A 16,790-nucleotide genomic window follows, 5' to 3' on the forward strand; every position below is an offset into this window, starting at 1 on the left:
TTTGTTTTTTTTTTTTTTTTTCCCCTCCAGGCCTGTATTTGAATGGGACCCCAAAGCCCGGGAGTTCCACCTGGACGAGGAGACACGCCCCACCCCACCTCGCACCCCGCCCCTCCCGCACAGGGGTGCCGCGGCCGGGAAGGTCAGGGGCGGGGCTCGGGAAACCTCACCTGGAGGCGGCCCGAGGTCGGCTTTCCCAAAGGGGCCCGACTCCTAAGCGGCCAACAACACATGAGCTAACTGCTTGCCTGTAACGTCGCGCTCGATCCACCGTAAGCTCTCCTCCCCCAAGTTCTCAGGCCGCTGGGATTTTCAGAAAAGGGGTTCACTCGAAACTCACCAGCGCGTCCCGGCCTGGCGCTCCTTCTCCCCTTCCTCCGCGTCGGGGCACTCCCCAGCCCCCACCCGCTCTCCGCAGCTGGTATCCCCTACTGAGGGGTCGCGTCGCCCTCGCGGGCTGTCCGGGGCTGCCCGCCGCGCCCCCAAAATGCGCTGGGGCGGAGACCCTCATTGGTGCACCCGTCCGGCCGGCACGACCCCCAACTGCGGGGGTCAGTTCGCCCTCTGCCCCGGGGCAAGGGCACGGGGTCCTTGTCCCAGAGTCCGAGCCAGCTGCTTTCCTCGCCTCAGAGTGGGAGGCAACCGGTCCCCCAGGTGCGGGCCGCGCCTCCCTCCAGCTGTCACCACTCACCTGCTCTTCAAAGGTTGACTTTTGAGTTCGTAATAGGTTTTGGGCTCTTCATGAAACTCCTCCCCGACTTCGAAATCCGGCACGATCCCCGATTCCGACTGCATGGCTCCAGCTTCCCGTCCTCGCACTGCTCCAAACTGAGAACCGAGCCCGGGGTCAGAGGGGAGGTGGCGGGCCCTGGGTCCCCCGAGCGGTGTGCCCCCAAGCCGTGCAGAGCTCAGCCCGCTGGCCCGCGCGCGGCCGCCCGCCCCGGCGCCGGAGTTTACACTCGAACAGGGACGGGAGGGGCGGCTGCCCGGCGCCGTCTGGGATCTGTAGTCAACAGCCGCGCCGAGTATACCCGACTTGCCAGAGGAGCCGCTCGACACAAAACTACAATTCCCAGAAGGCTAAGCGAGGGCAGAGGCAACGTGGTAGACACCGCTAGTGCAACTCCTGTTTGGATTCATTGTCAATGTCAGCAGCTCCTCTCCCTTCTCTCTCTCCACTAGCTTCAAGGGTACAGACTTGACCATTTAATATTAATAAGAATGGACTCAGCTTTGTTCTCCTACCATCACTCCTCCTCCAAGCTCACACATTCGCGAGGGCACGCCAAGTCCTTATTAAAAAAAAAAAAAAATAGTAAAGGGTTTTGGCACTAGAAAGTTTCAGCCTTCAAGTCTCTCTTAAATAGACTTTATATCAGGCTACATGTATTACAGCGCTGCTGCGACAAATCAACTTGTCCTCGATTTGGAACTGCGTGGAGGAACTTTCCTTCACTCTGTAAGTAAAATAGTACTGTTCTTGTGCGTCCCTTTCCTGTAACTAACTCAGTCAGGGCTTTTACAATACTCTTCATCCAGCTGAATGACTCTCTCCTTTATCCAATTAGCCACTTCTAATCCAAAGCGGCACTTGAAAGGTGCAGTTAATTTTAAAAGGCACAAAGTTACAAAACAGCATCGTCACTGTCTGCTTTTAATTTCTCAGTTGTCTGGGACTTCAAATGAAATTGTCCTAACTTTACAGGAGTGAAGCTGTGGGGCACATAAAATGTACAAGTGTCAACTCCCCCCACCCCCACCACAGCTTCCCAGCACTCAGTTAGGTAACAGATTAACAGACACTGTTATGGCTCATTTGAACTTCCAGTCTTTCCCTCTGATTAGTTCCAGTAGGGTATTTTTCTTTCTTTTAAAAGTGTTTGGAGGTATCAGGGAGGAAGTAGAGAGTTAGAGGGTGGCTTTTAAAGTTCTAAAACCCACAGTTGAAATCCCGAGTCCTTCTCTAAAGTGCTGTGTAATCGTGAGCTTGTCACTTGATTCCTAGAAGCCTTAATTTCTTCATCTATAAAAAAGGAGATTGTAAAATCTGTTTTTTGAAGATGTTTCGAGGTCAAATGCAACAGAATGATCTGTAATCTATAAAAATGCTGCTCAATGGTCATTGTTTTATTTGCCAGATCTTGAAGATATTTCTTAGACTAACACTTCATTTGTGAGTTTGTCCTTTCAAAAGTAATAAATGATCATCCTGCGAGAAAATTCTAAGGAGGCTAGACTAATGACCGGTACCTCCCAGGAGCTGGTTGTTTGCTATTTCGCCTTGGATAAAACATCACATTAGGTCCATACCAGGAAAATATTACAGAACCTGAACACTACCGTGGAAAATAGGCTTTTTGTGCTCATGAAATAGGATCCCAGATTCCATGATAGATACTAGTAGAAATTAGACATTAAAAGTTAAAAAAAAAAAAAAAAGTTATTCTCTGCCAGAAAGAAGAGGAAATGTAAAACATGCAAGAAACACTGAGACTATACTTGTGGTCTCATCTTGTTTCTCAACTATAGGTGACTGGAATATGGACTTCCCTGTAGCTCAAATGGTAAAGAATCTGCCTGTAATGCAGGAGACCCAGGTTTGATCCCTGGGTTGAGAAGATCCTCTGGAGAAGGGAATAGCTTCAGAATTCTTTCCTGGAAAATCCCATGGACAGAGGAGCCTGGCGAGCTGCAGTCCGTGGGGTCTCAAAGCATTGAACATGACCGAGCAACTAACATTACTACTACTAGAAGGGGATGAATATCATAACATAGGGGTGCTACAGGACTTTAAGAGGTATGGGCTAGAGACTCTTTATCTCTTGCACAATGACAAACTTTCTTATCTAAATATCATCCATACCTGTATTGAGAAACACTGGAATCTTCTTAATCTTTTGGTTCACTGGAAACCTTTTAATATGAGGAAAGCCACTGACCTGCTCCACAGAAAATGTGGATGAAAACAAGATTCTTGTGCCTGATTTTAGTCCACTGACCTTCAAAGGCTATCAAGGACTTCGGGTTCAGTTCAGCTCAGTTCAATCACTCAGTCACATCCAACTCTTTGCAACCCCATGGACTGCAGCACGCCAGTCTTCCCTGTCCATCACCAATTCCCAGAGCTTACTCAAGCTCATGTCCATTGAGTCAGTGATGCCATCCAACCATCTCATCCTCTGTCATCCCCTTCTCCTCCCACCTTCAATCTTTCCCAGCATCAGGGTCTTTTCTAGTGAGTCAGTTCTTCGCATCAGGTGGCCAAAGTACTGGAGTTTCAGCTTCAGCATCAGTTCTTCCAATGAATATTCAGGACTGATTTCCTTTAGGATAGATTGGTTGGATCTCCTTGCAGTCCAAGGGACTCTCAAGAGTCTTCTCCAACACTACAGTTCAAAAGCATCAATTCTTCGGCGCTCAGCTTTCTTTATGGTCCAACTCTCACATCCATACATGACTACTAGAAAACCATAGTTTTGACTAGATGGACCTTTGTTGGCAAAGTAATGTCTCTACTTTTTAATTTGCTGTCTAGGTTGATCGTAGCTTTTCTTCCAAGGAGCAAGGGTCTTTTTGAATTATAATGAAATAGTCCATTTTGTCATTATATCCCACAGTGACCTGCTAGACCTAAGGGATCAAACCCAAAAGGGAATAAACTGTCAGGAAAGCTAAGACACCTGAACTTAGCTCCAACTAAGTAAGCTTGCCCTGAGATACACACAGATAGCTTCTATTTTTTTCTCCTTCACTTTTTCTTCTGATCTCATCCTACTCAGTCCAGGAAGATGACTCTTTTCATCGCCTATGGTTGGGTTATTGATGACAGTACCATCTGCCACCCTGTAGGAGTAGCTATGAGACTGTTCCTGACCCATCAGGGGGGCCATTTTCCTAGCCATGGTGATTCCTTGAGGGATGGACACAGTGTCCTACCGTGACTAGAAGTCCTCCTTGAGACTCTTCTTCTGGGGCATCTTGGGAAGACTGTCTGATTCTTGGAAGCACAGTGCTGGAGGGAAGGAAATCTATAGGTAGCTTATTACTTATGGCCACAAAGTAATGGCCATTTTTGATCAGCAGTGAAGCTGATAAAAAATGAGAGAAAATGAGACAAGATCAACAAAAAGAAGCAGAAACAAGCAAAACTGAGAAACAGAAAATAACAGTAACATCGTTTCAGCTCCCCATTCCAACCACATCTGAAGTCAGATATCCTTGGACTCTCAAGATACATGAACCAAATTTTTTCTTTCTTTTTGCTGTAACTGTTAAAAATGTTCAAAGTAAAAATGCACTGGTTATGAACATGGTATTCTGTTAGGTACCCAGACTACAAGAATGTATCTGACTTCCTGCCCTCAAGAGGCTCAAAGTTCAGGAGCTGAGTCAGGGCTTGTAGCACAATGAGAAGCCACACCCAAGGTGGCAAATGTTAGGGAGCAGATAAGTGGTGTGTGATTTATACTTTATATTCATTTATCCCAACAACTATTTGTGGAGCCAGCCACATTATGTGCTGGTTATGGGGGAAACAGCAGTAATGAGCCACCTGTATCCCCTGTACTCAGGATAGGGTCCCTGACTTTTTAGGAATAGGAATGAAAATGATTTCATGGATAAATAAAGTGATAGGTAAATCCTACAAGTGTCTGAAAAAGAAGCAACCACTGAAAGCAAAAAAGAGAGATGATTCTTGGAGGAGAAGTAACTAAGCTACAAAAGAAAGAAGGGGGAGGAAGGAAAGAAGGAGAAAAGAAAAGGAGGCGAGAGAGAGAGAAGAAGGAAGGAAGAGAAAGAAAAAAAGGAAGGGAAAGAGTAAGAGAAAGAAACCTATGTATGAACTATGAAAACTACCACCAATTTCCAGGGGGAAAAAAAGAGAGAAATATGTTAATAATACCACAAAGATTCAGAAATTGAGAAATCTACAAGACATTGAGAAATCTTCAAAAAAACAAACAGCATGAAATTAAGGGGAAGGAGGACCTGCTATAGATTTTTAAATATTTAAAAGACATATTAGATACATGAATTAAATCTAATTTTTAAAATGATTTTGGAAAAAAGAAGAGACATATCACTCAAACACATTTTGCAGGCTTTATCTGAGTTCTGATTTGAACAAAGCAAAGAAGATGATTAATAAAAAATCCAATGCAAAATTTGTGAAGCTTAGGTCTGAATATAAATTGCAACATAAATGGATTAGGAAAAGGCTGGCTGAGGTATGAAGGGCGATTTAAATGAGTTTAGGAAAGGAAATCTAATGAGTCTCAAGAATAGCTGATTGGCGTGCAGCAGTTGAAGAGCCACCAGGGTTAAGAGCTGAGCGATGAGTTTGAAGAGAGGCTTCCCTGGTGGCTCAGGTGGTAAAGAATCCCCCTGCAATATGGGAGACCTGGCTTCAGTCCCTGGGTTTGTTCCCATGGAGAAGGGAACAACTACCCGCTGCAGTATTCTAGTATCCTGGCCTGGAGAATTCCATGGACTGTGTAGTCCATCGGGTCACGGAGAGTCGGACCTGACTGAGCCACTCTCACTTTTACATTGTTAAGAACTTCTAAAGAAAAATTATTCTGGCACTTATTAAAGAACAAAAAAGCCCAACGTGATTCAGGGGGACTACTGCCATAGGTGTAGGAACAACAGCAATGGGTGAGGTTTTGCAGTAGAGGAAACACATTGGGCTCAACTTCAAACACAAGAAAAAGTTGGAGATTTATATCCAAGAAACAGAATGTGTACTGGGGTATGGAAGGTGGTCAGTGGGTAGTAAATTACTAAAAAGGTAGTATAATTCTTTGCTTAAACTGACCTAGCAGGATTCTTGCTGAAGGCAGGCTAGGTAATCAGATATTTCCTGGGGGATGCTAGGGATGAAGAAGGTGATCAGATATCGCAGTGGGGGCTGCTGGTTAAACTGACTTGACTGGATTCTTGCTAAAACTGGTCAATGCTAGTGGAAGTCCAAAAGTCAAGGTCTAACAGGGAAGAGAATTCAGAGGCAACTAAGTAAAGTTTAGTCCAGGAGAGAGATTCAAAGCAAAGAAGTGCCTTTTATAGGGAATAAATGCAATATTTTGTAACAACTTTAAATGGAGTATAATCTCTAAAAATTTTTAATCATTATTCTGTACTCCTGAAACTAATACTCTATAAATCAACTGTATTTCAATGGTTTAAATTAGAAAAAAAAATCGTTTAATTATTTTTTAAAAAAGAGATGCCTTTTGTAGCTCATGAGCCCCAAAGCCCCTACAGTCCAAGGAGTCGCAAGAGTTGGACACAACTTAGTGATTAAACAACCACAACCATGTTATTATTACATATTTAATTTCAAAACATATTCAGAAGAATATCATACTGAATACACCATTTCATCACATACTTTTCCCTTTCATGTAATATGAGTAGCTTTCCTTGCCCACAACATCATTTTAATGTTTTTAAAATACACTTTCCATTCAGTAAATTTGCAAGACTTTATTTTTCTAATTTCTGTATTGCTGGACTTTTAGATTATTTTCAAGTTTTCACTATTTTAGGTAATTTCACTCCTATCCAAGTAACTAAATCTTTGCTCCCATCCACAATAATTGCCTAGAAATTAAACTGCTGGGCAAAAAAGCAGGTGTGCTTTTGAAATTTTTCCAAGAGGAATCTTTTTAAAATACAAATCTCATCTTGTCTTTTCCTTATTTTAAACTTTTAGGATTCCCCACTGAATAACAACCTGGCTCTTTGAACTGGATAACTGGTGTCTATGTCCTGGCTCCTCCTATCACTTCTGGACCTCCTCCAAGATCACTCCCTGACTTCCATATTAAGTAACTCCAGTGACCCCAAACTGCTGAAGTTCCTGGAATATGCCAGGCTATTTCTGTCTGGAGCACCTTTCTCTCCCCTTTTGCCCAAGACGCTCCTTCAAGACTCAGCTTAAATGTTACCTTCTCCAGGAAGCCTTGCTCTATCCCACCAACCTTCACTAAGTTCCCAGATTGGTTTACGGGTCCCGTCCCTAAGTTTCCGAGATATGCTATCTGCTACCCAGTCCTGTAGTCATCTGCTTAACTTCTGTACACAGCTCCCACCACCCTAAAACTCCTCCTTCCTCTACTACCACCACCACCACCCACCACCACACACACCCCCAGTGTACTCCTCTCCCTGCCCAGACGATGAGCTCCCAGAACACTGGGTCCATGCCCACAATGTTTAAAACTAACTCTTTAAAAACTGTCTAACAGTTTAAAAACTGTCTAACGCTTACTCCTTGGAAGAAAAGTTATGACCAACCTAGACAGTATATGGAAAAGCAGAGATATTACTTTGCCAACAAAGGTCTGTCCAGTCAAGGCTATGGTTTTTCCAGTGGTCATGTATGGATGCGAGAGTTGGACTGTGAAGAAACCTGAGTGCCGAAGAATTGATGCTTTTGAACTATGGTGTTGGAGAAGACTCTTGAGAGTCCCTTCGACTGCAAGGAGATCCAAACCAGTCCATTCTGAAGGAGATCAGCCTTGAGTGTTCTTTGGAAGAATTGATGCTAAAGCTGAAACTCCAATACTTTGGCCACCTCATGGGAAGAGTTGACTCATTGGAAGAGACTCTGATGCTGGGAGGGATTGGGGGCAGGAGGAAAAGGGGACAACAGAGGATGAGATGGCTGGATGGCGTCACTGACTCGATGGATGTGAGTCTGAGTGAACTCCGGGAGATGGTGATGGACAGGGAGGCCTGGTGTGCTGTGATTCATGGGGTCGCAAAGAGTCGGACACGACTGAGCGACTGATCTGATCTGATCTGATTGAATAAATGAATGGATTAGCCATCGTGTGAAAGAAAATATGTTTTCTAACAAACATACATTGTTCCTTTTTGTAATGATAGCAAGGATATTGCAAATAAAAATAGAATTTTTAGTAGGTTTTCCACAGTGTCCATTTGTGCTTAGGCAAATATTGATGGAACAAAATAACTAATTTCTTCTCCAGCACTAATGCTCTTAGTCTGAATTGATTTATCAAAGCAGAATTTAGCCTGTATCCCAGTGGCACAGTTGATAAGGAAGTGTAGATTTCTTCATTAGAGCAACAAGCAAACACGTTTAGACTTGCTCATGGGAGATTTGGAAAAATCTGCTGGAAAATAACTGAACGAATCATATTTAGCACTCATTAAAGGAACTAAAATCAAAAATCGAAATAAGCCAAGATACATGCACATTTCCTGTTGTGAAGGTTTCTAGGGTAAACCTCAAGGGATCCGATGTTCCCAACCAAGTAAACACAAAACATTGTCACGGAGTTTTAAAAGACAAGGACTCATTTGTCAGGTTGCAGATGAAAATATATTCATCTTTATTTCCTCCAAGAACTCAGTAAGGAGTAAGGACTCAGTGTGCTGTTGCTGAACTGATGCGTCAAAAGTAGTGTGCTAAAATATCAAGCCCTGGGGATCAAAGGTCAAGTAGCTGGGGGGGGGGGGGGGGGGGCGGGGCGGGCGGGGAACAAAAAACTTCCAGCCTAGGAGCAAATGAAGAAGAAGAGGTCCCTAGGGACTTATTTCTTAGCGATGAGGAAAGGAATTAATATGAATTCCATAGGGATTAATACTTGTAAAACACATAGACCAGTGGTTAGCATATGACATACTCCATACAAGACTTTTCTAAAGTAAATAAAATAACTAAATCTTTATTTCTTTATTCATTTTAAAAATATCTTTGTAGTACTTACTCTGTGCCACTCATATACTGAGAAAGACTGGTTGGTTGACTGATTCACAAAAGGTTTCCAAAGTTTGTTCAACTTAGACAAAAACAGGTTTAAATGTATACTAAACAGTGACTGTAGCCACAAAAGTAGAAGATGTTTGCTCCTTGGAAGAAAAGCTATGGCAAACCTGGACAGCATATTACAAAGCAGAGACATCACTTTGCCAACAAAGGTCCATATAGTCAAAGCTATGGTTTTTCCAGTAGTCATGTATGGATATGAGAGTTGGACCATAAAGAAGGCTGAGGGCAGAAGAAAGGACTCTTTCAAGTTGAGTTGTGGTGCTGGGGAAGACTCTTGAGAGTCCCTTGGACTGCAAAGAGATCAAACCAGTCAATCCTAAACAGAATCAATCCTGAATATTCATTGGAAGGACTGATGCTGAAGCTCCAATAATTTGGCCACCTGATGCAAAGAGCTGACTGACTGCAAAAGATTCTGATGTTGGGAAAGAATTAGGGCAAGAGGAGAAGAGGGCGACAGAGGATGAGATGTTTGGATGGCATCACTGACTCAAAGGATATGAGTTTGAGTGAATTCCAGGAGATAGTGAAGGACAGGGAAGCCTGGCGTGCTGCAGTCCATGGGGTTGCAAAGAGTCAGAAAGGACTTAGTGATGGAACAACAACAAATACTCTGACTTCCTTTTCTGCATCAGAAGGGCCACTGGCTGGCTATGATCTCTGGCTCCACCAGTAACCAGCCGTGTGACCTTAAGTAAGATACCTAAAGTACCCTAATTCTCAATTTTGTTTTATGTAAAAATGAGGTGATAGTACAAAATTGGTGTTCAGTTCAGTTCAGTCACTCAGTCGTGTCCGACTCTGTGACCCCATGAATCACAGCACACCAGGCCTCCCTGTCCATCACCAACTCCCAGAGTTCACTCAAACTCATGTCCATCGAGTTGGTGATGCCATCCAGCCATCTCATCCTCTGTTGTCCCCTTCTCCTCCTGCCCCCAATCCCTCCCACCATCAGGGTCTTTTCCAATGAGTCAACTCTTCCCATGAGGTGGCCAAAGTATTGGAGTTTCAGCTTTAGCATCAATCCTTCCAATGAACACCCAGGACTGATCTCCTTTAGGATGGACTGGTTGGATCTCCTTGCTGTCCAAGGGACTCTCAAGAGTCTTCTTCAACACCACAGTTCAAAAGCATCAATTCTTCGGGGCTCAGCTTTCTTCACAGTCCAACTGTCACATCCATACATGACCACTGGAAAAACCATAGCCTTGACTGGACAGACCTTTGTTGGCAAAGTAATATCTCTGCTTTTCAATATGCTATCTAGGTTGGTCATAACTTTCCTTCCAAGGAGTAAGCATCTTTTAATTTCATGGCTGCAGTCACCATCTGCAGTGATTTCGGAGCCCAAAAAAGTAAAGTCTGACACTGTAGTGAGAATTAAATAAGCATCAGTATAATACTCTTTGCTTTATATTGTCTGGAACTCATAAGAACTCTTGGCTAACTTTATATTATTAGGAATCCACTGATGTCTGTTTAAGGCACAAAATAGAACAGAACACTTTCTGTTTCTGTTTTAAGATCTCTTCTTGCAATTATGAAATAAATTACTGTACTTTTGTACATAAACCATAAATGTATCCTTTTACAAATAATGATCATTGTCCATTTATAACTTCTACCCTCAGAGAGGTAATCACTTTTATAGTAATCATTCCTTCTTTTCTTCTACAGTTTTAACACCTAAATATGCCACCCTAAGCCACATAGTTTATTCTTGCCTATTTGGGGGCTTTAGATATATGAAATTAGGCTAGTCAGCTTCCAAGATGGCCCTCCAGTGATTCTGGTCCCCTGGTGATCTCTTCCTACACTGAATCAGGGCTTGTTATGTGATTCATCTCTGGGGCTATCAAAAAAATTAAGTTCAACTTGTATCTAGGTCTTTCAGACTGTTGAAACTGTGAGGACCATGAGGAAAGTACAAGAGGCCCATGTACACAGGAACTGAAGTCTCCCACCAAGAGCCAGCACCAACTAGCCAGACCTGTGACTGAGCCACATTAGAAGTGGATCCCTAGCCCAAGCCAAGCCTGAAGAAGACTGTAGACCGAAAGGGCATTGGCCACAACTTCACGAGCAACCCTGAGCCAGGAATGCTCCAAGCCACTCCTACAGCTCTGACCCACAAAACCATGAGCAATAATAATATCTGTTGTATTAAAGCAAGAGGTTTTGCAGTAATTTGTTACAGATAAATAAATAATAGGTAAATAGATAGATAAATAATCAGAAATTATACAACGTGAATTCTTTTGTATCTTGATTCTTCCACTCAACATTTTTTAGAGATTCATTTATATGGTACTGTGTGTAACTTTATAACTGTATAGCGGCTTATTGTATGGATACATTTTAGTTTGGTTTTTGTAAACATTTTTTGTTGTGGTAGGAAAGGTTCTGTAGGGCTTGAGAAGTGATAATTTTTTATTTGGAGATAGTTCATGGGCCTCCCTGGTGGCTCAATGGTAAACAATTTACCTGAAATGCAGGAGATGCAGCAAGAGTTGCGAGTTCAATCCCTGAGCCAGGGAAGATCCCCTGGAGAAGGAAATGGCAACCCACACCACTATTCTTGCTTGGAGAATTCCACAGATAGAGGAGCCTGGCAGGCTATAGTCCATGGGGTTGCAAAAGAGTCAAATACTACTTGGTGACTAAACAAACAAACAAACAAACAAAAAACTCTGCAGTTAGGGGAAGGGAGGATAAAATAGTATTTGCCACCTTTGAGGCCAAATTTACCATTACTAATCCAAATACCTTGAATAACTCAAAACAAGAAGTTTTTGGAATGATCCTTATCTCTTTTCACTATAAACATAGTCATTCTGAGTGACAACCTTTCTTGTCCTTCATATCATCTGACATAGACTCTAGACTCCTCTGCCTCTCAAACCGAGTCTAGAGGAAAGGACAGTGTGCACGCATGCACCCGCCTGTAATATACTTTCCTCTGACAATTAAAGTAAAGCAAACACACTTTCAACCTGCTGCAGACTCAGAAAGTCATGTTTTCTTAATAGTTGGGCTGTTGATCAAGCAGGAATACTGAGTACCTCCACCCCCAGCCACCTGGTATGGCTCAGCCCCTTGTACTCTGCCACTGTTTCGGGAGGACACACAGCCTACGCAATGGAGACTGCAAACCTGTTACCTGGGGGGAAGCTAAGAACAAAAATTCCATGGCCAGGAATCTACATTACAGAAACACTCTCACAAAGCTGCGAAGATGTGTACACGTGAATTTTCACTGAGATGATTTTCATTATTTTGAAAAACCAGGTCTATGGCAAAGGGGCGGTAGATAAATTATGATGATTCTTACAGCTGAATTCTAGGCAAGTGTTAAGAATAATTCAGACTGAGCACTATGAGCAGACATAGAAAGAGGTCCAACATAAATTTTACATGAAAAAAAATCACATTGCAAACAATATATGTCAATTCTATTTTCATTTAAGAAACAAACTGTGTGTGTAATGGTGTACATAAATTAAACCACTAACAGCTATTATTGGGGCTGAAGAAGGAATTATAAAAAAATTCACTTTCAAAATCACACATTTTGGACTATCTTTAGTGCTTGACATAGGACCTTCTTTTACCCACGCCTCCCAATTATTTCTACCATTAATCAAAGAGCCATGAAAACCAGACAGCATGAAAAAGATGAGCCATAAGTGATTAAAGTATATATTTCCTTTATCACAGTCCCTTTTTAACAACTTCATGAGTAATATATTTTCACTTTTGAAGACAAGAAGGAGACTACAATAATCACTTTAAAAAATTATCTGTAGTGATCTACCAGAGGGAAATACACTTATCATTTGCCTGGACAGCGGTCCAAACTTTTGCCCAAATGTTACTATACACACACACACACATATATGCTGGCCTCTTCTTTTGTAGCTAATTTCTTTTCAGTATATTTTGAACAGCATTTTACATTAAAAATAAACTCATAATAATGATTAAACCTAAACAGTATTCTATTACATCAAGAATATATCAAGTGGTTGTTCATAACAATTCTTGGATTTAGAGGTAAATTTTTACTGGGTTTACAAAATACCCAAAGCATTTATGAGAAATTATATACACAATGTACACACGTTTTTCTAGAAAGGGAGCCAGCAATTCTCAGATTCTCCAAGGATTAAACAATAATTAGAGAGGGAAAAAACATAGTTGAGTGACCCTATGTTATAGATGCACAAGAGACGTCATGACTATATAAACAATTCCTTCTTGATCATTTTGTTTGTATCCAGTTTGCACTGTTATAAACAGTGCTATAAGTAAATCTAGGAGTTTTCAATTCTGATATTCAGGAAAACATGAAAGGCATGGAGTACTGCAATATTATTGAGACTCCTTGTGTTGAAAAACAGTTGAATGTGCTCCAGTTCAAACATCAATACAGAATACAATTTTCTTAGAGTCATCAAAGTAGAGATTAGAAACCCCTAGACACTGAATCCCAACAAGCTCAATTATACAAAGCCTGTCACTGACTGCCAAACCTAAGACAGTGATCAGCAGAAGAAAAGCAGAAAACTCAAAACATAAAAGAAGAGAGGAAAAGATAGGAACAGTTCAGCCATTAAGAAAAGAATGAAATAATGCCATTTGTAGCAACATGGATGGACCCAGAGATGATCAAACTTACTAAGTGAAGTGAGTCAGAAAAAGAAAGGCAAATAGCATATGATATTGCTTATATGTGGAATCTTAAAAAGTAACACAAATGAACTCGTTTCCAAAACCGAAACAGACTCACAGACAGATAAAACAAACTTATGGTTACCAAAGTAGAAAGGGATGGGGGATAAACTAAGAGTCTGAGATTAACATACATACACTGCTGTATATAAAATAGATAATCAACAGGAACTATACTCGATATCTTATCATAGCCTATAAAGGAAAAGAATGTGAATCCCTTTATGTACACCTGAATCTAATACAACATTGGAAACCAACTATACTTTAAAAAAAAAGAAATGGAAAAAAAGATAGGCACAGGATGGGGGAAAAGAAAGAAATTAGTGCAGTTTTTTGAAATTACATCCGTTTTTTGACTGAGTCAGCCTTCCTTCCTTTTTACCTTCTTCTCCTAAGAGCACCTCCCTTTCCCTTTGGGGAACTGCCCCACCTCCATCACAGGTGGTATTGGTACATCTGTCAGTCAACAGTACCCAGCTCACTCTGGTCAAAGGAGTGAACTGCTGTAAGCTAGACCAAAAAACTTCTCTCATCCAGAAAGCTGAATCTCCTACAGAAATCCCAGGAAGGAGGACAACTGGAGCTGAGTCATCTAATAACAATACCCTATAAAATCAACCCATGGGTTCCTGCTACAGAGATTCCCCCAAGAACCCCAGGTTCCTGCCCTTCCCCAGATATGATTATTCAACTCTTCCTTCTGGTCTCCAAGTCTCAACAATATTCTTCCAGTTAACTCCTTCTTTTTGCTTTAGTTAGTGAGAGTCAGTGTCTATTGTTTGCAACAATGAAAACACAAGTCCTAATACAGTTAGAATTAGACCCATGGATATAGTGATAATACTTGGCCCATGGCCCACCCTTTGATTTTTTTTTTTTTTTTTGCTGTTTAAAACACAGACACAGGCCCAATAATGCCAAGATACCTGCTAAGGTCGCACAGCTACTGATGACAGAGGCAGGACCAGGCACAGATCTGTCCTCAATAGAATATAAAAGTCTTAAGAACAGAAACAGGATCTTGTTTCACGGTGAGAACCCCATCCCTAAAACAGAGGGGTGGACAACTTAGTTAGTCAATAAAATGAATGCTGTTACTGTTGTGTAGTCATTGTTTTTGTTTCTCAACTTAAACACAAGGAGAAGTGTCCAAGATATACTATTAAATTAAAAAACACACTTTGCAAAATGTTATGTACTGTGTGATCTTATCTTTGTCATCTGAAAATGTACTGTAATATTTATAATTGCATTGTGTAAAAAAAAATTACCTGGAATTAGGTTCCCCCATTCTAACTGTTAAGAGTGGTCATCTCTGGGAGAAGAAAAGAAAAAAGCATTTTTTAAAAAATGTTTCAGTGTTATTTGAATCTTTGCAGCTTAAATATATCACTTTGTGATTAGAAAATAATTGCTTAAATTCAGGAAAGGGAATAAGGAAAAAGAAAAAAGGATGAAAAAGACATAAGGATAAGAAAGATGAGAAGGAAGAAAGTAAAAAAAGGAGGAAACAGAAGAGGATTAGAAGGCAGTGACATTCCCTCGGGCACTCCGCCATGGACTCCTTGGTGATCCTCAGGATTACTCACCTATATTCCATTTTCTTCCTTCCAGGCACGGGGTAAGACTGAACTTTCCACACCCTTGAAGTTAGACTGAGCCATGTGTCTTGCTTTGCCCAAAGAAATGTGAATGAAAGCAAGTCATGTCACAGTACCCAGCTCCCTCTGGTCAAAGGAAGTGAACTGCTGACCCAAGCTAGACCAAAAAGCTTCTCTCACCTAGAAAGCTGAATCTCCTACAGAAACCCCAGGAGGGAGGAGAATTGGAGCTGAGTCATCCAATAACAGTACCATACAAGATCAACCCATGGGTTCCTGCTACGGAGATTCCCCCAAGGGCAGAAGCCTTTAATGGTGAGTGATTTATCACATGCTCTTCCCTTATCTACAGCAATCACTGATGGCAGCCGCTCCTTATGGCCTGGGTCCCCAAGTGAGGCTGACAGGAACACAGCCTCCCCTCAACTCCAACCCATGATGGATATGGAGCATAAGAGATCTCTGTTATAGACAGAATGTTGTGTCCATCCCCGCCCCCCTCAAATTCCTACGTTGACGCCCTGCCTTTGGGAGGTAACTAGGTTCAGATGAGGCTGTGAGGGTGGGGGCCTCCTGCTGGGATTTGTGCCCTTCTGAGAAGACAGCCCTGTCTTCACCTCTGTTGACTATGTGAGGACAAGAAGGCGGCTTTCTGTAAGCCAGGAAAGGAATCTCATCAGAACCCAACCATGCTGACACCCTGATCTGAGACTTGCCAATCTCCAGAACCATAAGAAATAAATTTCTTTTGTTTAAACCACCCAGTCTATGGTATTTTGTTGTTGAAGTCCAAGATTACTATTATAGTTTCCTACAGAAAGTCAATGCTATGTCAGTGCTAACCAAAGAGTCCAGGGCTATTTCTCTAGCATTGCTTATGCCATTCTCTCTCTCACCTCATGCACTACAACCACACCCACCCCATTCTGCTGAGCTTGTACAATTCTATTAGAAGTTGTCTGACTGTTTCATGATGCTACAGCTATATTTTTCACTCTCTTTTGAAGGCAACCAGCCCCTTTTTTTTCGCCTTTAAGCGGCCTTCTCAGACTATTCCATCTACCCACATGTAAGCCTAATCTAGATCTCCTTCCTAAAATGTCTGCTATCACCCAGGGCTTGTCACTTTGCACATTTTTTGTTTGGTTGGTTGGTTTTGGAGAACTTTTTTAGGTAACTTTTTTTTTTTAATTTTTGCATAGTACCTAGAGTTTCAGTATTGCATCCACTCAGCTTCCTCTTATGTTAAAAAAGCCGTGGTACATTTGTCAAAATTAAGAAATTAACATTCATATAATACAATTAATTAAATCACAGGCTTCATTCAAATATTCCCAGTTTTCCTACTAATGTTATTTTTCTGTTCCAGGATCTAATTCAGGATATTACAATGCATTTACTCATCAAATCTCCTTAATCTCCTAAAATGTGTACAGCTTCTCAGTCCTTTTCTTCTTCTTCTTTTTTTTTTTTTAAGACCTTATAACTTGAAAAGTATTAGTCAGGTATCTTGTACAATGTCCTTGTACAATGTATCTTGTACATTGTCTGCTGTCTTCTCAGAACTAGTCTGGGATTATGGATTTGGGGGAAGAATATGACAAGGTGAGATAAGCTTCTCATCACACCACATCAGGAGTATACGACAT

General features: G+C 41.7%; 1 protein-coding gene and 2 long non-coding RNA genes across 15 annotated transcripts in view; 1 reads left to right on the top strand and 2 right to left on the bottom strand.

Moving 5' to 3' along the window:
• The window catches only part of MITF (melanocyte inducing transcription factor), a 229,092-nt gene extending 228,159 nt beyond the window's left edge, over positions 1 to 933 (bottom strand). For 9 of the 13 annotated variants that reach the window (XM_086366855.1, XM_086366838.1, XM_086366836.1 and 6 more), the window contains exon 1: positions 692 to 933. In XM_086366855.1, the coding sequence (XP_086222981.1) occupies positions 692 to 795 (104 nt within the window). In that variant the 5' untranslated portion in view covers positions 796 to 933. Of the gene's footprint in view, positions 1 to 170 lie in introns of all 13 variants that reach the window. The other 4 variants (XM_086366849.1, XM_086366842.1, XM_086366851.1 and 1 more) reach the window with 3 other exon arrangements.
• On the top strand, positions 928 to 7,925 carry LOC147348258 (uncharacterized). The gene is made up of 2 exons (XR_015151298.1): positions 928 to 1,459; positions 6,716 to 7,925. It is a non-coding gene; the product is annotated as an uncharacterized LOC147348258 (long non-coding RNA).
• Positions 7,926 to 12,498: 4,573 nt separating this feature from the next.
• Positions 12,499 to 15,306, bottom strand: LOC147348259 (uncharacterized). The gene is made up of 3 exons (XR_015151300.1): positions 15,130 to 15,306; positions 14,812 to 14,855; positions 12,499 to 14,586 (listed from the first exon to the last, which is right to left on the bottom strand). It is a non-coding gene; the product is annotated as an uncharacterized LOC147348259 (long non-coding RNA).
• Between the last annotated feature and the right edge of the window lie 1,484 nt (positions 15,307 to 16,790).

The sequence above is a fragment of the Bos grunniens genome, chromosome 22 (genome assembly GCF_055505025.1).
Source record: "Bos grunniens cultivar Pamir isolate PY7600 chromosome 22, Bosgru_T2T1.0, whole genome shotgun sequence".
Lineage (NCBI taxonomy): Eukaryota > Metazoa > Chordata > Mammalia > Artiodactyla > Bovidae > Bos > Bos grunniens.